At 34.5% G+C, this 25,519-nt stretch overlaps 4 protein-coding genes and 1 pseudogene across 7 annotated transcripts; 3 read left to right on the forward strand and 2 right to left on the reverse strand.

Annotated features, from left to right (window-relative positions):
* Positions 1-23: 23 nt before the first annotated feature.
* Positions 24-1,149, reverse strand: LOC145130059 (uncharacterized). The gene is made up of 5 exons (XM_079064907.1): positions 997-1,149; positions 638-908; positions 434-527; positions 219-331; positions 24-145 (listed from the first exon to the last, which is right to left on the reverse strand). Exons 1-5 carry the CDS (start codon positions 1,147-1,149, stop codon positions 24-26), a joined length of 753 nt encoding a protein of 250 aa, XP_078921033.1.
* Positions 1,150-1,259: 110 nt separating this feature from the next.
* Positions 1,260-2,564, forward strand: LOC145130060 (uncharacterized). Its single transcript, XM_079064908.1, has 2 exons — positions 1,260-1,289; positions 1,833-2,564. The coding sequence occupies exons 1-2, from the start codon at positions 1,260-1,262 to the stop codon at positions 2,562-2,564; spliced, it is 762 nt and encodes a 253-aa protein (XP_078921034.1).
* Positions 2,565-3,265: 701 nt separating this feature from the next.
* Positions 3,266-5,495, forward strand: LOC145133372 (zinc finger CCCH domain-containing protein 3-like; annotated as a pseudogene). Its single transcript, XR_013718566.1, has 5 exons — positions 3,266-3,876; positions 3,963-4,022; positions 4,844-4,960; positions 5,043-5,323; positions 5,466-5,495. The product of XR_013718566.1 is annotated as a zinc finger CCCH domain-containing protein 3-like (transcript).
* Positions 5,496-19,671: 14,176 nt separating this feature from the next.
* Positions 19,672-21,124, forward strand: LOC145128400 (putative 6-phosphogluconolactonase 4, chloroplastic). The gene is made up of 3 exons (XM_079063197.1): positions 19,672-20,205; positions 20,289-20,424; positions 20,515-21,124. The coding sequence occupies exons 1-3, from the start codon at positions 19,688-19,690 to the stop codon at positions 20,977-20,979; spliced, it is 1,119 nt and encodes a 372-aa protein (XP_078919323.1). The 5' UTR covers positions 19,672-19,687; the 3' UTR covers positions 20,980-21,124.
* Positions 21,125-21,444: 320 nt separating this feature from the next.
* LOC145128401 (cytochrome b5-like) lies at positions 21,445-22,661 on the reverse strand. 3 transcript variants are annotated; one of them, XM_079063198.1, is made up of 4 exons: positions 22,538-22,661; positions 22,345-22,442; positions 21,951-22,017; positions 21,445-21,868 (listed from the first exon to the last, which is right to left on the reverse strand). In XM_079063198.1, exons 2-4 carry the CDS (start codon positions 22,429-22,431, stop codon positions 21,612-21,614), a joined length of 411 nt encoding a protein of 136 aa, XP_078919324.1. In that variant the 5' UTR covers positions 22,432-22,442; positions 22,538-22,661; the 3' UTR covers positions 21,445-21,611. The 3 variants fall into 3 exon arrangements, with proteins under 3 accessions (XP_078919324.1, XP_078919325.1, XP_078919326.1); XM_079063199.1 differs by having other exon boundaries at positions 22,345-22,436; positions 22,538-22,655; XM_079063200.1 differs by lacking the exon at positions 22,538-22,661 and adding an exon at positions 22,504-22,527 and having other exon boundaries at positions 22,345-22,436.
* Between the last annotated feature and the right edge of the window lie 2,858 nt (positions 22,662-25,519).

Genomic DNA, 25,519 nt, shown 5'->3' on the forward strand with positions numbered 1-25,519 from the left:
AACTAATATTAGTGACATAAAAGTTAATCGGAGAAATTAGAATGATATAACATAAAATACCCTTTCTTAAAAACATTGATTTCATCAATGTCTGTGTTAATGAACAGCTTCGACACGGAAAAATAGGTGTTAACTGTAGGACGATCTATAAAAAAGATTTTAATAAGTGTTAATTTAATGATTAAAAAAATAATTAATAACAAAATACTATAGTATACCTCTCCAAATACTAAGTTTCGCAAATTGAATGATAACGATGATACGAAGATTGTGTGAATTGTTATCAAGAAACCCTTGCATTTTGTAAGCAAAATCAGCCCACAAATTGACACTTAGTTGCAAACCACCGACAAATAAAAGTTTTAAATTAAATGAAATTATAATTAGATAATCTAATATCCAATAAAATAAAATAAAATATAAAATAACAAACTTTGCATCTTGGATTTGGATGTTGAGTCTGTGTTTTTTGATATCATCATTGTCTCTCCCCATCTCACCAATTGCAATGACCAATCCAATAACATCTATGAACATCAAAAAAGATGAATTAAATTTTGTTATGATTTTAAAAATATGATATACTTTTCAAACCATAAAATTGACAATAATTAATCTATAACAAATTGCAACTAACCGATAGCGGTGTTTTCAGGATGGGTCAATGAGATAATAGATTGGTAATCAACAAATTCAAAACCAAATGCAGGTCCAGAAAAGTCATGACACTCCGTAAGAACAATGTTACGGACAAAAGTAAGTTTATGATGTTGCCGAGTTAAAGTAAAACCACCCATCCTTTGAGATGCAAAGCTTGGACATTGTATGTAAAATGCCAAGCCATCTTTTAGAATGTTTTTGAATCGATAGATGTTTTTTCTTAATACATTTGCTTGGATCTTGGTACCCTAAAAGAAGTATGATATATAGAATTATCATCAAATCATATTAAATTTTGAATGTGTAATGAATATATAGTGTTAAGTTGTAAAATACCTGTTCATCTATTAAGATTAATTCAATCAAGAAAAGTTCATCCTTGCTATAGAATGAAAAAAGGTTCCATAGGTTTATCACTTTAACTTTGATAGTCGAATCATCTTTAAGTATATCCAAATCCGAAATCAAAGTAACATTTGGCTGTGCCATTTCTCTGCACAGAAAAATCAACATATATAAAATGACACGGATCGAAAAAGCAATGTAAAATAACTTGAATTAATTATCAAAGAACAACCAAGCTGATAACCTAATGTAAAATGACTGGAAATGAAAATGCAGTAAAAAAAGTAATGAAATGAAATTCAAAATAATGAATATACACATCAAGTAAAATCTATAACCATACTCTTTTAGTTCTGTTATACAATTTGTTGCTGAATAACCATACTCTTTTAGTTCTGTTAAACAGTTTATAAAAAAAGACAAAAATTATATATAATTTTGTTATATAATTTGTTGTCGAAATCAAAGTAACATTTGGCTGTGCCATTACTCTGCACAGAAAAATCAACATACATAAAATGAAACGGATGGAAAAACAAATGTAAAACAAGTTGAACTAATTATCAAAGAACAACCAATTCGTTTATCCACTCATAAAATGCATAGTTATCATGGTTTTCGTGTAGCATTAGAGTAGATAGCAATTGACATGTGAAACAGTGAAAGCAGTGAAGGGATTGAATGAAATGTAAAATCAAATTATTGAAACATATTGTGTAAACATATAATAAAAAATAACAACTTTTAAAATTGTACCTTCATTGCGTGCAAATATAGCAAGAATTACAGTCAATTAATTGATGTAAACATATGTTCAAGAAACAAAGGCAAAGAAACGAATTAATGATCTACCGGTCGTTCAAGTAACAGCTTCAATTGTTGATATTTCAGAAGATATTCTCATTAATGATCCATGTGATCCTATTGGTTCATTAATCAATTTTGTATATCCTTCCATTCTTGAAAACTTCAACATCGCGGGTTATTTTCAAGAAAGAGCAATACTTGCTCCCAAAAATGAAGTTGTTCAAGAAATAAATGATCGGTTGCTAAAATTGATTCCAGGAGAGGAAAAAGAATATTTAAGTTCAGATAGCCTCTGCCAATCTGAGTTTGTCCATGATCAGTTTGATGCAAATTTATACTCACCTGATGTTTTAAATGGTCTTAAAATGTCAGGTATGCCAAACCATAATCTCATTTTAAAAGTCGGTGTTCCAGTTATGTTATTGAGAAACATTGATCAGAAAAATGGCTTATGCAATGGCACTAGACTACAGGTCAAAACTTTGGGCAAACGTGTTATCGTGACAGTTATCATATCTGGAAGTAATATTGGAAAGCGGACTTTTATTCCAAGAATGTCTTTAACTCCTACTGAAAACAAGATCCCGTTCAAATTCCAAAGAAGACAATTCTCATTGGCTGTATGTTTTGCAATGACAATTAACAAGAGCCAAGGACAGTCTTTATCGAAGGTTGGATTGTTTCTCAAGGATCCTGCTTTTACACATGGCCAATTATATGTTGCTTTATCTAGGGTTCAAAGTAGAGAATGATTAAAATTGTTAATTTTAGATAACCATGGTAAACTATCAAATAAAACATCCAATGTCGTGTATAAAGAAGTTTTTAGAAATTTATAAAAACTTTGTACAACTTTATTATTTATATCAATTTATGTTTCTTGTTTTATTTAAATTTTTGCATTATACAAAATGATTATTTTCTTACATATCTATAAATACAAATTGTTTATTTGATATTCAAACGATTACCATTTCTTAATTTCAACCAATCATTATATCATTATCCAATTACATACAAAACATTGCTAAATAATTAAGTTATAATTTAATTGATATTATTTTGAAATTTCTCACCCGTGGTGTCCACGGGTTATAACCTAGTACTTAATAAAAACCTCCTACATACCACATGACATTCTTTTAAGCCACCACTATGCCACGTGTCACTACCACAAAAAATGTTTGACTAATTTTCCCGCCCATGGATTGCTAGGATTGTCAATTAATCACCTCCTAAGATTAAGCAAATTAGTTTTAATATCCAAAATTAAACTCAATTGAAAATACGTTTTATATATTTAAACACATATATAAATGGTATCCAAGAAATCAACTCCATTCCGGTAAACACAGCAATTAATATTTAATCACCGATAATTTTTGACGTTTGAATTGTTTATTAGCAAAGATCTGAACCAATTTCATTCCAATCCGCTCATTTACGTTTGAATTGTTTATCAACGCTTAATATTTATCCAAGAAATCGGCGTTGTTGATCTCCTTGCTTCTTCAATAAGGGCAAATATCAGACAAAAATTGATACAAATCCAAACAATAGGGAGATGTAAATGAAAATATAGGGACGAGCCATGATTCTGAGTAATTTACACTTTCAAAGCAACCCATTAGTTTTGAAGAACGCGATCATGCTTTGAATGCTATATTCATCAGTTTTTGTATATATATCTGACGTTACTCTGTTACAATTTAATTTTATCTGTTCTATTTCCATTTCCCGCCCTATCTCCCGATTCCCATTTCCGTACGATAATTTTGATTAGTTTATCTCCCACACCCATCTTTTTCTGATCACGAACTGTTTGAATCCTGGGGTTTAATTGTTACAAAGTGTGTCTGATTTTTTATTAAAATTCTTCAAATCATAGAAGCTGTAAGGCGATTGAGAATTCAAACAGATGGGAAAGAAGATGGAACTGCCATGGCGGGTTCAATGCCCTACCCAGATCGTCCTGGTGAACCCGATTGTATATTTTGTTTAAGAACCGGCTTGTGTGGCTATGGAAACATTTGTAGGTTTAATCATCCAACCCACATTGGTCAGGTAATAAAAAAAAAACCCCTTTTATTTTTCTCAATCGGAATAAAACGATTGTTGCTCTTCATGTCTGAAATTCGATTTTTAATCAGGCCAATCAACTTCAACTTGGAGGTGAGCTTCCAGAAAGAGTTGGAGAACCAGATTGTGTGGTAAGTCTCTTCTCCACCAGAGTGGGTGGTAGGGGTGTCGAACGGGTAAAATTTTCGGGTTTCGGGTAAAACGGGTATTTCCTTAAGAAAATAATACCTGATACCCAACTTATATTGTAATTCGGGTTTTCGAGTTTCGGGTATTCGGGTTTGAGGTCGGGTCGGGTAATTATCGGGTATACCCGAAAATTTCTTAAATGACACTTATTGATAAATTTTTTTTTATTTTTTTTTTATTATTATTTTTTTATTTTTACATGTTGGTTGGTTTAATAAAGATTCAGGTAGAAAAAAACTCCATACAATTAACAAGTACATATATAATAACAATACAAATCATTATAATATGTTATGTACTTTTTTAATTCCATTCCGTGCGATAGTGAGAAACTGAGAATTGTGATGACGGTTCAGGACTTCAGCTTCAGCGTCGTATTCCCTTTGCAAGTTTGCGTCAACTGTCGAGCCGTCGTTCATAAGAAGGAAACGAAGGGTTTTGTTTTATTTGAAGTGTGCGTACGTGACTGCATTGTATATTTGGTATTATTTAAAAAACGAATTCGGGTATTCGGGTATACCCGAAAATAAATATTCATACCTAAAACCCGACCTATATTATTATCGGGTTAACCTATTACCCGAATGTTCATACCCGTTACCCGTTCTACCCGACCCATTCTACCCGAATTCGGAACGGGTCGGGTGAGTAGAACGGGTTTCGGGTTTTTTCGACAAGCCTGTTGTGTGGTAAGTCTCTTCTCCATCATGTTGACGATGATAGTTAGGGATAATTAAGTAATTTCACATCCTTTTTTTTTCAGTATTTTCTAAAGACGGGTACTTGCAAATATGGATCAACCTGCAAATACAATCATCCTCGTGATAGGAGAGGTGCTGGACCAGTGGTGTTAAACATGGTTGGGTTACCTATGAGATAGGTTGCTATTTACTAATCTTGATTTTCAATTTCTATTTTTCTTTAAAATGATATTTTAAACTAACTTATAAATAGTTAATTAGGAAGAAAAAGCTTGTGCACATTACATTCTAACTAGATCTTGTAAATTTGGAGTGGCATGCAATTTTCATCATCCACAGCCATCAATGGATGGATCTAACATTCAATTGCCATATTCATCACAACCACCACCTCTTATCAATGGTGGTTCTACATGGTCATTACCTAGGGCAACATATGTTTCTGATCCTCTTTTACAGACTCCTCAAACTTATTTACCAATTGTTCTTCCTCATTCTCAAGGAATTGGGCCCACACAAGGTTGGAGCACTTACATGGTAAAGTTAATTGATGTAAATTTTGGGTTTTTGTTTGTGGGTTATGAAAAGTATGATGTCTAAAATAAAGTAAATTGTAATTTATTTTTTGTTGAGTTCAAATATTGTGTCTGATATGGTGTTTGTTTGGTTTTGGGTTTTGGTCAGGGAAGTTTGAGCTCGGTAAGTTCAGGCAGCATCTATGATGGCCCAGGCAGCATTGAACAGCCCTATTCCTCTGGTTCTACTAATCTGCCCGAACGGCCTGGGGAACCAGAATGTTGTTATTTTATGCACACTGGAAACTGCAAATACGGATCAGACTGCAAATATTATCATCCAAAGGAAAAGATTGCTCAACTTGCTGCTAGCTCTTTGGGCCCACTTGGCCTTCCACTAAGACCTGGAAGTATAAAACGGGTCAACCCATTTACATGATATTGGATAAACGGGTCGATTTTCATTAGCTTTATCTTATTTTACTTGAATGCAAATGCAGGGGCAAGCAGTGTGTTCATATTATAGTCTTTATGGAATCTGCAAGTTTGGGCCAACTTATAAATATGATCACCCTTTGATGGGGTACTCATACAACTACAGCACGAGTCTACCTAATGCTAATGCTAATGCACCATCTTTGTTCCCATATGAAGGGGTGAATTCGTCAACACTTCATTCTTCAGGGTCTTCCCCGTCAAAGTCATCTAAAAATGAAGGTGCTAAAACCCCAGGAGGTGGTTCACCTTCACCTTCGCCTCAACGTGCTGCATCTCCATCACATTTAGAATTGGGTTGTGTTTTTGAGAGATGATGATTTTTATGAGGGCTTTGTTTTTGGTTCTGAATAAAATTATGCAGATAAGGAAAAATGTTATACTTTTACTGCTATTACTTTTACATTTTATCTGGTATGAACTATTTTTTGTTGTTTTTCTATGGATGATTTTGTTAATTTTATGAGTGGTGATGCCATTTTTGTTCTAATATTTTATTCGTTACCTTTTTTTTATGGTAATGACATTAGTTATGTTGTGGACTATTTAATGGGTTGTTTCTTTTTGACACCTTTTAATTTCAACAACTATATATGAATTAATAGGGGTGAGCATGAGTCAGTTTTGAGAAAAAACCGAGCGTAAACCGCAATTTTTTTATTGTTTTATTATTATTATTTATTTATTATTTATTTTTTTTGTGTGTGTGATTTTAAAAAATATTCGATTTCGGTTCAAGTTATTGGTTATTTAAGTTTGGGTTTTTGGTTTTTCTGTTTGAACCTATGGGTACAGTCTATAATATTAGTATGGTATTGATGCATTATTGTTCATGGATCTAACTTCATGAATTGCAAGTACAGTTGACTAATTAATGAGCTAGCAATGTGTTTTATAATTTTGAAGATCTTATTTGGGAAATACATTGCCAAGTACTAATTTCGCCCTCTTTTGATGTAGGTAACTACAAGTTTACAACTATTGTTCGGATGACATAAAACCCATGTATGACTATTTATTATGGATTATGGAATTTATGAATAAGAGTTATCTGTTAATATGCTTATACGAATTGCTGGTAAAACAATTTTGGTTGACATGGTTTTTTTGTTTCGGTTACTAATTTTTTTAATCTTATTTTTGTTATAGATATTTTCAATAGTCTATTTGAGTTTAACATCTTAGTGTCATAAATTTCCCTGTTATGTGTACCATTTATATAGCAACATACTTATATTTATTAACCGGAATATCAACATACTTATATTTTTTACATAAATTACAATGTACGTATATTTATTGAGTAAAACAACAAACTACTTACAGAATTTGAAGTACAATGTTATTAACTAAATTATTATTATTTATGATTAAGACTATTTTTTTAAAGTGTATGTTATTTAAATTTATCACCCCGTGTAGTATACGGGTTATAACCTAGTATACTTAATAAATATCGAGATTAAAGCTACAAAAATTCTAGATTTAAAATATATAACATGCATCTTGTAAAATAAAATTTATTTTATGAAACAAAAAAACTCTATTTATATTTATATGTTGGTGAGGTGATGTGGTGTGAAATAACAATTATTCAAGTAATGGGTGAAAGTTGGAATTTTTTGGAAAAAAAAAAAAACTTTTAAGTCTAAAAGAAAATCAAAATATAAGTTTTTTTTTTAAATGAAAATAACCTTTTTCTCAAAACAAAAATGGACTCTTATATATTTCTCTTACCCTAAGAACAAATTTCCCACTTTTAACTTATCCTATCCGCCGGCCAGCATCACCGAGAAAAAGCAGCCAGTCGCCAGAAATCGCTCCCACTGGCTGGAAACTATATATATAGTGGATCCCGGTTATCCGACACTAGTTCAAACTAGACAAAATTGCAAAAATGGTCCATGTGGTATGCAAATTTTTGGGGTTTTAGTCCAAACTCCGAGTTTTTTGGATTCATGGTCCTTTTGGAGTGGTTCGTATGTGAAAATAGTCCCTCCGAGAATTGAAATGACTATAATACCCTTGGGGTATTTATTTTCCATTTTTCTTTCATTTCTTTTTAAAACTAATACTATTTTATTTATTTTAATAATTAAAAAAATAAGAAGGCTCTCTCTCTCATGATGAAAGAAGAACATGGAATCATCTTTTTGTTCATCCTCACTTCCTAATTAATCTATAACAGCTTGTCTTCCTTCTTCTCATCTTACCTTCCCAATTTCAAGGATCAGTTCCGTCTCCCCCAAAGTTAGAGTACAAATAACAAACCTCACATCCCAAACCCTAGATGAGAATCCAATTGAAACCAACATCACAACTCCTGTATCCTTCTTCACTCTCGACATTCACCAATCAACCGAGAATAATCATTATTCTTTATCCAGATAGTTATGCACACAGATCAACACACAAGTTCAACCTAATTCCATTGGTGAAATTGATGTTCTACATGATTTCTACAAACTAATGAAACGAAGATCAATTTTTGATTTCTACAAAAAATAACTTGATATCTGCAAAAAAAAAAAAAAAAAAAAAAAACTACGATTTCTTAGGGTTGAAGTTTGAAATCAATTTTTTTCAAGAGTTCTTAGGCTACAGGTTCGTCATTTTCCGCTTCTAAAGTAATCAAAATGAAACTTGTGACATAACATTTTTTTAGAAATCTTGATGTGGTTTATGGTAGCTTTTATCCTCCTCCTACTCAGCTTTTCCCTAATTTCATGGTTGTTCTTGTGGATTACATGTGAAATCGATCCGTTGCAAGAGAATAAGGGGTGTGATTTTACTGGAGTGAATCAATTTTAACATAGTTGTGCACCAATCGATCTGCAATTGAAAAATGGTGATGGTGTTCGGACCGACCAGTTTCCACAGTGGCCTACGATTTTTTCTTTCTGATGGTTGTAATGGAGGTGGGGGATGTGAGCAAAAGCAACGAGAGGGAAGAATTGAAAGAGAAAGCACATGCATAAACTTGTTTTTTTGGATCTGGGTTTCTTTGGAATCGACACAAACATGAGAGAGAGAGAGAGAGAGAGAGAGAGCCTTCTTATTTTTTAATTATTAAAATAAATTAAATAGTATTAGATTTAAAAAGAAATTAAAGAAAAATAGAAAATAAATACCCCAAGGGTATTATAGTCATTTCAATTTTCGGATGGACTATTTTCACATACAAACCACTCCAAAAGGATCATGAATCCAAAAAACTCGGGGTTTGGACTAAAACCCCAAAAATTTGCATACCATTTTTTTAATTTTGTCTTCAAACTAATTAACCAACATTTGGTATTGGTCTCTTTGCAAATTGCACCATCCCTACACCAGGATTCAAGTAATTTTGCCTGTTTCCAAAGCTTCCATTATGGGCTTAATCACCAACACAATCTCCCCAACCACACTACAAACCGCCACACTAAAAAATATCCCCAAATACACCACGCTAACACCTATGTTCTCCGGCATCCATAATGACTCCGCCCTAAGGAACAAAGTCTGAACCACGAGTGCCATCATCACTGTCATCCCAAACATGTTACTCTGTAACCTGATGGTTTTATTGATCACCAATAACACCACCCTCCAACAAGCTAGCAACAACCCCATTGAGTATACCATAGCAAACGCACAAAAAACAATACTGCTTAGCAATGGGTATGTGCAAATCATCCTTTTGTTCCCGAAACTATCAACAGATAACACCCATGGCAGTTGCTCCTTCAATGGCGTAAAGAACAACAAGATAATTTGTAGAATCAACGTTGGTAGGGTCATTAACATACATACCATTTTTCAGACGAACTGATAGGAGCCAATTTGAGATGGCTAATCTCCCAGAAAGTAAGAAGAAGAAGGATTAAAAACACAGGAGAATGGAACAATTTTCTGCTTAATTCTTGAACTCAAACATACGATTACATTCAAATAAATATGCTTCTAAACTCTAAACTTCATGCAACAAATAAACAGGAGATAAGAATGGGAACATGACCTACTGCACTAGTGGGAAACATGCTAATTAACATTAAAGAAACATGCATGCAAAATGAAAGGTGGGTTCCTAATAACACGCAACAAGCTACTCTTTGACTAAATAAACGGAAACGTGGCTAACGAAAACAGGCTAAGCAGGTTCGTATCAGTACTCCCGCCCTAAAAAATGGTCTTGTCCTCAAGGCCGAGATCGTATTGTGTGTTGAAAGTCCACGGTGGTTCGTTTTCGGATTGAAGAAGGAGGAATTTGGGTGGATTGCATTGATGACCCGGTTGGTATTTTGCTGGGCAATTGTAGCAAAGACCTTCGGACCGACGTTTCTGCATCTCGGTGGGGCTTAACCTTTTGATTGGAAGTGTTGGGGGAGGTGGTGGAGGGGTGGGCAATAATGGAGGTTTCATAGGGGAAGGCTCGAGGGAATCATCGGAAGAGGGAAGTTGAGCACGAAGTTTATTTTCTATTAGCTTCGCGAGGCCGTAAGTTTGGTGGAGAGTTTGGGGGCCATGAAGGGCAAGTTCTGAATATCGGGGCGAAGCCCGGAGAAGAAACAATCACGTAATACCAATGACACAATTACTAATCTTCTCAAATTCCGATTGGTAGGCGGCAACTGTGGAGACTTGCTGGAGCTTGAAAAGTGTAGCTTGGTGGTTCTCGTAGGTAGAAGGACCGAAGCGGGTTTCAAGTGCACGAGTAAATTCAGCCCATGTGTCAAGGAGGTTGTTGTTGGACATGTGTTTGTACCAACTGAGTGCATCACCCGTGAAGTAAAACACGGACAGCGCAAGTCGTTGGTTTGGTGGGATAGCATAATAGGTAAAGTAATTTTCCGCTTGGAACACCCAATCAAGCGGGTTTGATTCGTCAAAGTTGGGGAGATATATTTTTGGTGGGCGTGGGTGAGTATTAGGCGGCGGCGGCGGCGATGGCGGTGGTGATGGAGGCGGCGGTGGTGGCGGAGGCGGCCGGTGGTTGTTGGCGGCGAGGAGTTTGACAATGTTGTTCATGGTGTCGGATTGTGCAACAAGATGAGTGGTGATGGTGTCTAGGCGGTGGTTGGTGGCGGTGGCAAGGTGGATCAAAATCTGCAATTGATCATTGAGGGCGACATTGGGGTTGTCGGGGGTGGCCTTGGGGTTGTCGGAGGTGGAGCCGGACTCAGTTTTTGGAGGCAATGAGACGATGATGAAAGCACAAAATGATAGTAGCCAATTTGAGATGGCTAATCTCCCAGAAATTAAGAAGAAGAAGGATTAAAAACACAGGAGAATAGAACAATTTTCTGCTTAATTCTTGAACTCAAACATACGATTACATTCAAATAAATATGCTTCTAAACTCTAAACTTCATGCAACAAATAAACAGGAGATAAGAATGGGAACGTTGCACTAGTGGGAAACATGCTAATTAACATTAAAGAAACATGCATGCAAAATGAAAGGTGGGTTCCTAATAACACGCAACAAGCTACTCTTTGACTAAATAAACGGAAACGTGGCTAACGAAAATAGGCTAAGCAGGTTCGTATCAGTTTCGTTGCTTGATGGAGAGGTTGATCAGATAAAGTAGGGTGACGAGAAAACCAGGTTGGAGAAAACCAAGAGAAAGCACGATCACTACAAGGATATGGACCTATGCAGACGACACTTATGCCGACGACAATTGTCGTCGCTAAAAGTACACCTATCCCGACGACATGTCGTCGCCATATCTTTTGCGAACTTTGACCAATTTAATTTGACCAGGACCTCTATTCCGACGACAAGTCGTCGGCAAAAGTCTGGCGGGAACGACAAAAATATTGGCGGTCGTCTGAAATTCTATACTGACGACATGTCGTCGGTATAGGTATCAAAAAATATATTTTCCATTTATTTTTAATATATATGCGAGAAAAACAAAACGATGTAGTTTTGTGTATGCTATACTGACGATTAGTCGTCGGCATGACACGTGGCGATCCGCATCCCAGGTCTATCCCGTCGACATGTCGTCGCCATAGGGTTTTAATTTTTAATTTTTTTTTGTTTCAGCAAATAATTGAAACGACATCGTTTATTTGACCCTATACCGACGACATGTCGTCGGCATAGGGGTTTACCCTAAAGAATGGCACATCCCTCGTTCATTTGCACAGCGACACAACCATCTCTTTCTCTTCGACGAAAATCCAATTCCAACGTCAACTAGCCGGTGATTAGCTCCAGGTAAACCTTTTCTACTCCTATTTCGTTGAATATTGATGTGTGCTAATGATTTTTACCCCGAATTTGGGGTTTTTTTGGTATGTAGGGTAGTTAACCGGTGGTGAAGCACCACCGCCCGTTTTCCTGCCTCAACCTTCCCACCGGCGAGTTGTTCGCCGACGACCTCGTTCCAGCCACCAAGGGAGTTGTTCACTGGTCCGTTTTCTACCCCTATTTCGTTCATATTGTTTTTTTTTTTTCTGATTTTGTATTGCCGCCTGTGGCCACCACCAGCCACCACCGGAGGATTACCAGCTTCTTTGACTAGCCAGAATTCGTTCATCACACAAGAACAAAACACAGGTTAGTTTTTTTTTTCTAATTTTTATTGAAATTGAAATTATATGTATATATAGAATTGTGTTGAAATTGAAATTGATCCTCCTTTGATTATATAATTGTGTTGTTTGTTTGGTATATATATATATATGTGATTGTGTTGTTGTTTGTTTAGGTTTATACTTTAAACAAACTATTAAAAGTACAATGGTATAGAATTGTTTTGCTTGGTTGGTATATGTGTGATTGTGTTGTTTGTTTGTTATATGTGTGATTGTTGTTTTTTGTTTGGAATATGTATATTGTTTGTTTAGGTTGGTATGAAATTTTGTATGATTGTTTAGGTTGGTATGAAATTGATATTGTTTAGGTTGGTATATGAAATTGAAATTGTTTAGGTTAGTATGAAATTTTATGTATAAAATGTAAAATATGTATGGTTGTGTTTAATTTGTTTAGTTATTAATAGCAACATACTTTTTTTTATCTTGATAATTGAGATTTTTGGAATATGTTTATTGAGATTAAAGTTTATTAAGTCAAAAATATTTAAACTATAAAAGTTATTAATAGCAACATACTTTTTTTTTATCTTGTTAATTAAAGTATTTTATTTTCATTTCTATTCGAAAGTTATAACATAAAACAAAATAATAAAATTACGTTGTTAATAAAAGTAATATTAAAAGTATTTTTTATCTTGTTTATGGTGCTATAAAAAAAACAAAAAAAAACAAAATAATATTAAAAGTACAATGCTGTAATTGAAAAAAATAAAATGTATATATACTATAAATATGAAAGAGAAGTGAAAAATAGAATGTTTTAAACAAACTAATAAAAGTACATTGCTATAAAATGTGTTAAGAAGTCTACCCTTGTGAATACTCTATCAATTCCGTCCGATTTCTACTTACAGGGTATATATTTCTTTATATACTTGTCAATATCTATCCATTCCGTCCGTTTTTTTCTCAGACAAAAAGTCATACAATTTAACTATGTATACAATGTTATTTTTAATAATGAAACAGTAATGACAGTCGATAAGAGTTGGATTCGTGAAAACCGAATGTCCCCAAAATTCTTGGAAGGTCTTAAAAACTTTATGGAGATTGCCAGAAAACATGTTGACTCTGAAGACAAAGTGCGCTGTCCGTGCGTAAAATGTGTGAATATGTATTGACAGTTGTTGGAAGGTCTTATATATTTTGAATGTTTATAATATTTGTTAAATTTTCAAATGTTGCTTATTTATAATTAGCTTTATTATATATTTTGAATGTTTATAATATTTGTTAAACAGATGGCAGAAGTCGCGAGGGGACACGGAGGAGACGGTGGGGATAGACCACCACACGGGGTCGCACGCGGTGTACTATCGGGTTGCCAATCTTGTAAGTTACATGAAATTTTTAAGTATTAGATATATTAAAGTTTTAAATTTCTAAATTTTCAATTCTATATGTAAATGTAGCACAAGCGAAGAATGTGAATGTGAATAAGCGTGGCAAAGGGAGAAACTTAAATTTGTACGACGAGTATGAAAACAACAAGTGTAATCCTTTGGATTTGCGAATTGATATCTCCGGGCGGACGTACCGATTTGTGGGGGACAACGGGCAAATGTTTGTCAGACTGATCTCAAATCTGGTGGGATCAAAGGTACCGTTGCATTATCATACTTGGCGTCGTGTTCCTATCAAATTCAAAGATGATTTATATCCCGAGCTAGAAGTAAGTATACAATATATTTTATATGTATTGAATTTTACACTTATTAAATATTTTTTTACTAATCAAATATGTTTTCCTTTTGTAGACTTATTTTGATCTAAATAGGTACCGGGGCACAGACTTGTGGAAACCCCTTCGAGCGGGTATCCAAGCAGACATGCAAAGAGCTTATCGAGACCGTAAGCATGATATGAAAAAACATTTTGATAGAGTTGGTGGATATCATGATGTGGAAAGGGCAAGAAGATGTCCACCGACTGATTGGTCCGCCGAAGCTTGGAACAAAATGATTGATTTGTTATTTTTGACCGATGAATACAGACGCACGTCGGACAAAAATAAAATTTGTAGGTCGAAACTTCCGCACACAAGTGCTCACGGATGTAGACCCTATACTCAACGACGTTATTTAGAGGTAATAAAATATTATAGTATTAGTTAAAAGTGTTATTAACATTTGTATAAATATATTTATTGATTTCACTTATTATAGGAAAAAATGGGAATGAAGCCGCAACATATTGAGGGTTGGAGACAAATGCGCTACAAAGAAGGTTCGGGTTGGTGTACAAGTCGAACACAAGAAGATTGGGTAAGTGATAAACGAAATGAATGTGTTGTTTAAATATATTATTATTATTAATTATAGTTTTTTGTTTAAGGAATATTATTATTATTTTAATGTTTAAGTTTAGTTGTTTGTTTTAATTAACGTATGTTTATTGTTTTCTTTATTTTAGGAAAAAATTCAAGAAGAACATGAGAAAATGCAAAGCGAGGTTGGGGAAGGCGGAATAGTAGACTAGGAAGAATGTTTAGAACGTGCCCTTGGGACGAGACGCGGGCATGCTCGCGGGGTGGGTAGGAGATCAACCGCCAACTTCGGTTTAATTCCAAATGAACGACCTTCCACTTCAAAATCGTCCCAATCTCAACCCCAATCTCAATCCCAATTTGATGCACAACAAATGCAAGAATACTTGCAACAATATAATGCATCATTGGCGGCATGTATTCCTGGCTTCCAACCACCACCATTTCCTAACTTTCTATTCAATTCTAACACACAAGCAACTACCTCTCAACAAGTTGCCGAAAGGATGGAAGAAGAAGGAGAAGAAGGAGAAGGAGAAGAAGAAGAAGAATATGATTATGATAATGATGTTTGATGTTTTTTTAGTGTTTTGAACAATGTTAGTTAACTACTTGAATTTGATGTTTTGAATTTGAACAATGGTACTTAGTTAATGTATTTCAATTGATATATGTTGGAATGTGTTTTGGATTTGTTAAAAATGCAGGAATGGCAATGTACTAAATCTGTAAAATTGAAAAAAAAAAACAAACAGTGCCTATCCCGACGACAAGTCGTCGCTATAGGTATGTCATTGGCTCCTGTTAAAAACCCTATAGCGACGAGTTGTCATCGTAATAGACAAATCCTGTGGCGACGACATGTCGTCGCCATAGGTTTGCCGACGATATGTCGTCGCTATAGGTAATTAATAAAACTTTATCTTTTATCCACGAAAATATGATTGACAAGAACCTATCCCGAGGACTTGTTGTCGCCATAGGTGAAGCTATCGCGACGACATCTATACCGACGACACTATTGACCTATGCCGACACGACTATGCCGACGACTCTATCCCGACGACATGTCGTTGGCATACCCTATACCGACGACATGTCGTCGGAATTCGTCGTCGCCATAGGGTGTTAATGTTGTAGTGGATGTGGAATTTGCATAGGTAGGCTTGTTTTGAGAAGGTTAAGGGTTCTCGGATGAAGGGAAGGCGGAGGATCTGAGTAACGGCCCAACAGGCGACCAAGACGACGAGAAGCAGGCGGATGGTCCATAGGTTGTTAAAACTCCGGAGGTGGAGGGAAGAACGGGATTTGAGACAGAGGTGAAAGATGCATAATAGGGAGAGGAGAGAGGAGGAGAAGGAAGGCGACAACCGAAAGCGTTGCAAAATCGGTGACTGGGATTGAACGGAGGTTGCGTATAAATCATGTGGCGGCGGCGATGGATCGAGAGGCATACATGTTTTCTGGGCCATAGTACTCAATGGCAAAGGCTGATGTTCTCATAGAATGGAAGACAGAAGTAATTGCAGCAGTGGCGTGGTTACATATCTACCCACAAGAGGAAGACCCCGGCGGACTGCTGGAGGAAAGCAAGCAGGCTGATGTGCACATGATTTATGACAGTAGGAACAAGAGAAAGAGAAGGTATAGGAGTAATTAATGGTGGATTGGTGTGGTTGTGTTGTTTTAATTATAAGTGGGTTGAACTTGTAAGCTTCACCAGTAAGTATATTCGGAGATACCAACCCTTTCAATCGGCCTCACTATTCACTAATACATGTTGGACTCATCATCATGCTTATGGATATCCCCAAATTAACTCGATCGCCCCCGCTAAATATATGTTTGAAAATTTAGGTAACACTAGGTGTGATATTGTGGAAATTTTGTTTATGTATAATAGAAGTAGGATTATCTTTAATTATTTCCACTTTGATTTGTGAAAAAACAAATATATATGTAAAAAAACAAACTTTTACATGTTTTTAATGCTTTAATAACACCACATGTACGAAACCAATATGTTTTTACAACACCACATATGAAAAACAAGAAAACAAACAAACAAGTTGGTTGATGTGGTGGGAAAATACTAACGAGACCGTGATGCTGCCCCGAACCCTCATACTTATGTTGAGATCAATCGAGCTTATGCAAGCGTGCATCCCGTACTCCCTAACTTACAATATAGCATCAAGTTGTTTCAAAGGTAATTTTGATTTTTGATAATGCTAAACGGCCTGATTACATTAAAATTACCAACAAGACCTAGAGATACCGCCGATCATTTTATATTAACAAATATTTTGGCTATATTTAATATGTATAAAATAGATTTGAAAAGTGGATGACCTGTGATGGCATCACAAGTGGTTAACATGAAAAAAAACTATTAACAAACACTATTATGATAAGCACTATTCATTTGAATCAGCTATTTAATAAATTTATCGTTATCTACCTACAAAGTTTTATAAAGCTTTGTATTCGAATTTGTCATTCTTATACACATGTTATATTTCTCAAATTATTAATTTTCTATAAATTGTAATCATTTTATTTATGTATTAATAAAATAATAAAATATACTAACTAGTCAAAAAAATTAATAAGAATTTAGCTTGTAAAATGATTTTTTTTATCAAATATAGGGGCAATATGTAGCAAACGAGTTTTTACAATTCTATGTCTATGAAAACAAATATTTTAAAAAATTAGAAAATGAATATGTAAAAAAACAAAGTTGTAATAAAGTAAATTTATAATAAAAAGTCACTTTTTAAAAAACTTATAAAAACAAATTGAAAAAAAAAATGGAGAAAATTTGTTTTTTTTATCAGATTGATAGAAAGATACAGGGTAAATTACACGAATGGTCCCTATGGTTTGGGGTAATCTGTGTAGTTGGTCCCTAAGAAGAAATTTTAACTCGGAAGGTCCCTATTGTTTGTTTTTGTTGCGCCGTTAGTCCCTATTTGACCTAAAATGACTTTTTTACCCTTATTAATTCCTTTTTTAATTTGTTTATTTATTATTTATTATTTATCATTTATAATTCTAAAATACAAAAATACCCACCCAGCTCCTCCGACAACCTCTACAGTCCTAGACACAGCTTCCGACAACCTCCACGGCTCCTCCGATAACCACTACAATCCTCTTCCGCCTGGAAAAAAGGCAGGTAGCAGACCAACACAACCAACTCGTCTTCTTCCTTCTATTTTAAAAGATCTATGATACCTCATCCATTTCATCTCCGACAAACCTAACAACGTAAATGAAACCAAAACCAAAATTCATACTTGAAATCAAAATCAAAACTAAATATGATGAATATCAAAGTCAAACCTGTGAAAATGAATATCAAACCCGAAGGAAATGAAAACCAAAATTGACGTTAATAGAAAATGGGTTTGATGATAATCAAAATAAAATCAAACGATCAAGATGAAAATCAAAATCAAATGAATATCAAAATCTGATTCAATGGTTGGGGTGGCTCTAGTTCACTTCAAGCACCAACGATTTCAAAGGGGGGTTTCAGTGGTGCCCTCACCCTATGAATCATCGGTTTCAATCGGAGAAGGTTGTTAGGGTTTTTGATATAAAGTGTCGACAGTAAGGAATAAATGGGTGGGATGAGCGACGAGGGTGAGGCTAAAATAGAAGGACAACTCGTCGGACTCTCTAGTTTCTCCGGCTTCCTCCACCTTCTCCGGCGATCTGGTTTCTGTAAGGTTTTCCCGATCTGATTTCTCCAATAATTTTCTTCGGGTTTGATTTCCAAATTTCCTTTAGATCTGTCGGTTTCTTTTCCTAATTTCTTCGACATTTATTTCGAGTGGAGGTTCTATGACGATCTTGTTGAAGAAGACAAACAGGTTGATGATGGTTGGGTGGAGGATTACCAGAAGAAAACGGTGAACGGGGGGAGGAGCGAGGGGGTGGGTTGGATTGGAGGAGGAGGTAATCTGATTATGTTTTTCAACAATAATAATAATAATAATAATATAACTAGTGAAAATAAGAAATAATTATTAAAATGAATTTAAAATATAAAAAAATAACAGTAAGGGCAGAACAGTCTTTTTAAGAGTGGTAGGGACTAACGGCGCAACAAAAACAAACAATAGGGACCTTCCGAGTTAAAAATTCTTCTTAGGGACCAACTACACAGATTACCCCAAATCATAGGGACCATTCGTGTAATTTACCCAAAGATATAATATAGGCCAATACAGTAAAAAGAAAAGTTGGATGGGAAGACTTAAGAAAAAACCTATGACATGATAGTGCCCATGTTTTGTGACCTGCATACAAAAATGGGAAGAGAGAGGAATCGAATATAAACCTCCCTGATGGTAAACAAAAACGATGAAACTGTTGGGTTAGACATTAGGTTAAAAAAAACGTCACAGAAAAACTACAAACAATCAACTTACCGAATATTAAAATTATTGTTCACATGCAAATTGTTAGCAATAGTAATGTAGATGATCGATCACCTTTTGAATGGTTTAATGTTGAACCTACATGAGATAAAGCATTTAAAAGAAGTTATCTTCGTATTAAAAGAAGTTATCTTCGTATTATAATCTCACATGCTATGACTTTTGGGTTGTCATATGTGTAATGTGTTGCATAATGATTGAGCGGAATTTGGATACTCCTGAAAACTATTTCTAGATCTAAGTACGATTTGACAAAACTAGATGCTTGTTCCAGTTTGTATTTGATATAAAATACTCGGTATTATGACAAAACTAATAGTTACAACTCGTATAAGATATAAACGATAAAGTCATAAAACGACATAAAAACATGAAAACTGAAAACTTTAAATATTTAAAAACAATTTATAGTACGTTTTGAATTAATAGCATTTTATTTAAAATAAAATCTTATAAAATTTGTAATTCGTTGGACGTCTTTTTAATTCAAGCTTTTTTTAAAATTAAAATCTTTTAAAACAACTAAAAAGACGAAATTGACTAGTATTGGATTTACATCAGTTATAGATTAAAATATTTTTATGATTGATGGTGGAGAATCCTAAGCTCAACGATTATTTTCTGGCCCACCAAGCAAAGTCATCAGACGGACACGTGAAAAGTTTTAGGTTTAACGCCGGTGGATCGACCCTGTCTGTTGAAGTCAACAAAAGGGTGCACATCGTAGCTATGGCATCTTCATCGCAAACTCTTTTTGCTCCCCTGCGCACACTCAAACGCACTTCTCCAATTCCATTGCCCTCACGATCTCCGTCGTCGTGGATTCCGGTGACGAATCGATCGATCCTCTCTTCCGCACCGCCAAATCACAGTATCTCAGCAATCGGCGCCACCCACTGCTCGAAAAGATTCAGCTGTTTGAAGACAAAAGCGTCAACGTCTGCGAACATGGCAACTGAGAAGAAGAAAGTACAGGTATTTGATTCTGAAGAAGCTCTATCGGTGTCTCTTGCAAAATACACTGCCGATTTGTCGGAAAAATTCATCAAACAGAAGGGTTCCTTCACGGTGGTTGTGTCTGGTGGATCTTTGATCAAGTCGCTCAGGTAAATGTCAAAAAGATGCATATTTGTTCTTACTGAATTTGGGACCTGATATTTGATGGATGTTTTTGAAATTGGAATTAAAGGAAACTAGTGGAAGCACCTTACATTGATTCGATAGATTGGGCGAAATGGCATATGTTCTGGGTGGATGAAAGAGTGGTTCCTAAAGATCATCCAGATAGCAATTACCTTCTGGCATTTGATGGTTTTCTCTCCAAGGTATGTTTATCAAGATTATCAATTTGTATAGAAAAAAAGAAAGCATTGTCTTGTTCTTGTATAAATTAGTTTTCAATTTGTGTTGCTCAGGTGCCGATTCCTCCTGGAAATGTGTACGCCATTAACGATGCCTTATCAGCAGAGGGTGCAGCTGAAGACTACGAGACCTGTATCAAGCATCTGGTTCACAACGGGATAATCGCCACATCTGAAACAACCGGAATTCCAAAGTTTGATGTTATGCTATTGGGTATGGGCCCAGATGGACACGTGGCATCTTTATTTCCTGGGCATCCTCTACTTGAAGAGAAGAACAAGTGGGTTACCTTCATCAAGGAATCACCAAAGCCACCACCAGAAAGAATCACATTTACTTTCCCTGTAATCAATGCGTCTGCAAACATTGCACTTGTTGTAGCTGGGGCTGGTAAAGCACATCCAGTGCATGTGTCTCTTGGAAATGGTCAACATTCTGAGGTTTTACCTGTTCAAATGGTTTCACCTGAAGGAGACCTAACATGGTTTTTGGACAAGGATGCAGCTTCAAAGCTCTAGCTACTCGATGTGATGTTTTGCTAGCTTTAACATGAATGTTTTTAAACTTATTGGTCATTTTAGGACCAATACCCAGAGCTCTGAAATAAAAGATACAAAATCTATATGCTAAGTTAATAAAAAAAAAATGGGTTATTTTCTCTGATGTTTTATAGTCTAAGGTAACGTCTCTCAATCTTTACTAAAGACCATTTTTTGGCATCTTCCAATTGTGTATGCAAACTCAATAAATTGATGTGTATGTGGTTTGAAAAAAACATCTACAGTTCTCCAAAATGGCATTACAAACTCAACATATTGAATGATCTGTTGATAATAATCATTCTCTCAATGATTATGCACCTTTTTTAAAGATGATCGGTTCTTTTATTCACTACCTTGCAATTCATTTGGATGACATATTGGAGGCTGGAAAAGATGATGTTGAAATTGTGTCACATAAGCAATTCTTGGACAATAAATAACTAACGAAAAACCTGTCCTCACGACATATTTTTCATCTAACAAATAACCAAAGTCACCATGTTTTTAATAGACATAAATATTCTCCATAACTTAAAACCAACACAACACAACACACCATCTAAACCTCAAATAATGAAAGGGAAGCAAGCAAGCTCTCTCTTTCTCTTTCAAGCAGACTTCTCTTTGGTGTAAGATCTGACCACAAAGGCCAAACCTAAGATCACAAGAGGCACAATAAACTGTAATATCTTAATAACAAACTCCGAAGTCTTGTCATGATTGTAGTTGCTATCAGCAGGTTTAACATAAGCACGCTTCTTTGGAACAGTTGCCTTGTCCACCTCGCCAATGTAATATTTGTGCATCATGCCTCTAGCATCATCACTGTGTCCCACATCCTCAAAATCGTCGGTTGCATCTTTCCCTAAAATCATGCATACATCATTTATCAATACATGAGATTCATCTTCATTAGGTCTGGGTGTAATATTTCATTCAAAACTTACCAGTTGCTGCTAGCAGAACTTCATCGCCTCCAGGGTGGTCCTCCATAAATGGGGTTACATCATAAACCTATTGACGTTTAGATTCAGTTTAGGTTTAATAAAACTCAATCACCAATGAAAGCAAGGAGATAAACATGTTTACAAAAAAATTGTTACTAACAACTCTAAAATCAAACAATAGAGGCACAGATGATGAGTGATAAGTTTATATGACACCTAGATTCAACTCAGAGTCAAATCGCACAAATTTACTATAAAACCAAATCGACAGTACGATCGCAGGACATGCAATAAAGTTCAGATCGTATCAAGCTACCAAAGCACAAAAGATTTGATAATATCCAAAAGCAGGTATAAATCAGCAAAGTCAAAAGCGAATTAGAAAAGATCTGACCTTTCCGTCGATAACAAGCCAGCAATCCTTGGTTTTGTTGTGTTTGATAACATCATCGAATACGAAATTTTTGGGATCTGACGCCATTGAATCTGCTACTGCGAAAAGAAAAGATCAATAAGTAAGATTTGATCTTTAGTTGAACAAAAGAAAAGAAACCTGTAATCGATCTAAAAGGAATCGATCTACTTACGAGAGAGATTTTACGCCGGCCGGACGAAGGGTTTTCTTCTTTTTCTCTCTCTCTCTCTCTCTCTCTCTCTCTCTATTCGATAGGAATCAACGGTGAGTGGTCCTAGTAATTTATATGCGTCCACACTCCACACTCCAAATACTTGACTCTCGACTATTCTTATCGTGCGTGAAATTACTACTTTGACCTCCAAAAGAGTTTTGCCTTAATCTTTTAGTAAATTAAAATTTTCGTTTTTGGAATATGCTTCTTTAATCTAATACAAGTTCATCCTAAATCTCTCTATTGTAACAATCAATAGTCAGTGTATAACGAATAGGACCTTGAATTTTGAGATAAGATACCGAAATGATGTGAACATAAATCACATACGGACCACATGTCTTATAAGTTCTAGGACAATTTGTCATTTTACTATCTCGATTTTTCATCCCAAAATTAATTCTTATTGATTTTTTTGGCATCCCAAATTAAAACCCAAAATAGATGGTGGAAATAACTATGAGATGTAACCACCAAAGTTGGTATGCCATAATTGATGATTACAAATCGAGGACCATCGGTTCGATTAAATGGTGGACAATACTTTCCTTCAAGATTTAGAATCAAAAATCGACTTGGGTGTTGTTTGTTTAAAAAAAATGTTTGTAGTTTTTTTTGCATATCTTCAGAAAAAATATGGAGTTTGCAGTCTACAAAAGCAATATTATTGTTTTTTAAAGTGCTACTAAAAAAACTGATAATTTTTGAAACTTTAAAAGGATAATAACTTAAAAAAGTTACAGTATTGAAACTAAATTCATACAAGTGAATTAACAAAGTTTTTTAAATCCCAGGTGAATAACACCCTCTCCAAATTTGTGTGACTGTCCAAAAATAAGTTCAATGGGAATTTTAAGCTTATTTTTTTGTTAAATTAAAGATGTTTAGTATACATGTTGATTTGAAACGGTAGCCAAACACATAAATGGACAACAAATAATATCTACATCCTTCTATAAACAATTAATTCCAATCACTTATGTAAACTCTCTTAGGCTGGTGGGTGTGTTATCACACTTGTCAAGTTGCACATCAGCGCCAGCCAGGATTTGTCACACTCTCTCTAATTTTTGTCATTTACATGGCGTGGGTTGTCACACTTGTCATGCCAATTTTTTTTAAATAATTAATATAAAAAATAAACATTTCAAACATATTATTTTTTTTTAAAAAAAACTAAAATTTCATTTAACTAGAATAATAATTAGGATTTATAAGTTAAGGGTTAATTTTGTAATTTCAGAAAGTATTTTTATAATGAAAATTTAGGGGTATGTTTTGTTAGTAGACCAAACCCTAGAGACATTTTATGTCAAATTTTGAAAAACTTGTTATCTTGTGCTTGAATTTGAACAAAAGCAGTTTCTTCCATTTTTGTTGACTACAACATTACAACTCATGCAATCAAAAACTAATTCCCTATTTCTCTCTATTTTCTCCAAACCATACACTCTCTCTCATTAGCATTTCCACCGAGTTGTCGAGCCCATGTCGATGCCTCGGCCCGGTGTTCGCCAAGGTATCCTAATGGCTTGCCGAGACCACTCCGAACAGCATTAGTTTAAAATTGGGTATATGTTGACCTTTTACGGTCAAACAATACAATTTTCAAAGAAAACAAAAGTGAAGACTTTGGAAGAGTACTATTTTTAAGATTCCAAAACCACTTTGACCATCATCATTAATTCATTACTATTTACTATATAAACAAACTTTATATCTATGGTCCTTTGTGTTATCTACTCTAATAAATGAAAATCTTTTTGCCACTTGTCATTCTCTCATGAGTTTTTACACTTGTCATTTTATGGTATTTTTGAAATAAATATTATTTACTTGTCAATTTTTGGTTTGTTTCAATTTTTAAAATTAAAAAGTCACATAATACTTATATTTATATATGTAAAGTATTAAATTTAATAAATATTATACTAAATTACAATTAATATGTTTATTCATTCCTTATTTCAAAATTTTATTTTAAAAAATACTTATTATTTACATTTTAATATTTTATTTTTTTAGTTAACCCATCTAATACACGAGTTTTATACCTAGTATATTATAATATTTATGGTCCTTCATTTGTATATTATTAATTATATTATTAATGATTTTGATTTTTTGTATTTTTAAATATAAATAATCCAATCGCTTGCAAATAAAGTTTACATGTGATCCTTCATTTTACAAATTATTTTCCATTCTAATTTTTTATATAATTTACATATTATTTTTAATATATATTACATATTCATAGTTATGAAAATAATATAATTATATATTAGTATCAAATAAAACCTATTTATTCTATATAATCTCAACTTTTTTTTTTATTTTATATGTGAAAATTGAATGATATATTCAAATATTGTTATTTATAACCTTTTTATTTATATGTTTTCTGCTTTGACATGTTTATATTTTTTAAAATCAGTATTTATATTTAATTAATATCTATTAGAAAATGTCATAATTCAACTAACAATAATAGTTTACAAGTATTAAATTTGTATCAACAACTAATAAATTGGGATTAAGGGTGTTAACGGGAGCAAACAGAACGGAGATTGCATCCCCCGCCCTCACCCCCAAAATTCCCCCACTCCTTCGCCCCCGTCCCAGCCTTAGAAATTTCCAGCATCTCCACCCCCCGCCCCTGCCCCCGAATTCCTAGATTCACCCCCACCCCCGTTTCCCCGCTCCCGATCGATTTTGAGATATTTTTAACAAATATCCCCCATATGGGTAGGGATGTCAAAAAGTCTCATGGGGCAGGGCAAGGTTAACCCCCGTTTTAATTTCGGGGGTGGGGGCGGAGATAGGCATTCCCGTCCCGAAACCCTCATGGGGACCCCGTTAATAAATTACACATATATTTACATATATTAATTATATAAATATAATAAACAATAACATGATTTTGAACTTGCAAAATTC

This window comes from Lactuca virosa, chromosome 8, assembly GCF_052849685.1.
Source record: "Lactuca virosa cultivar CGN04683 chromosome 8, Lactuca_virosa_CGN04683_v6, whole genome shotgun sequence".
Classification (NCBI taxonomy): Eukaryota; Viridiplantae; Streptophyta; class Magnoliopsida; order Asterales; family Asteraceae; genus Lactuca; species Lactuca virosa.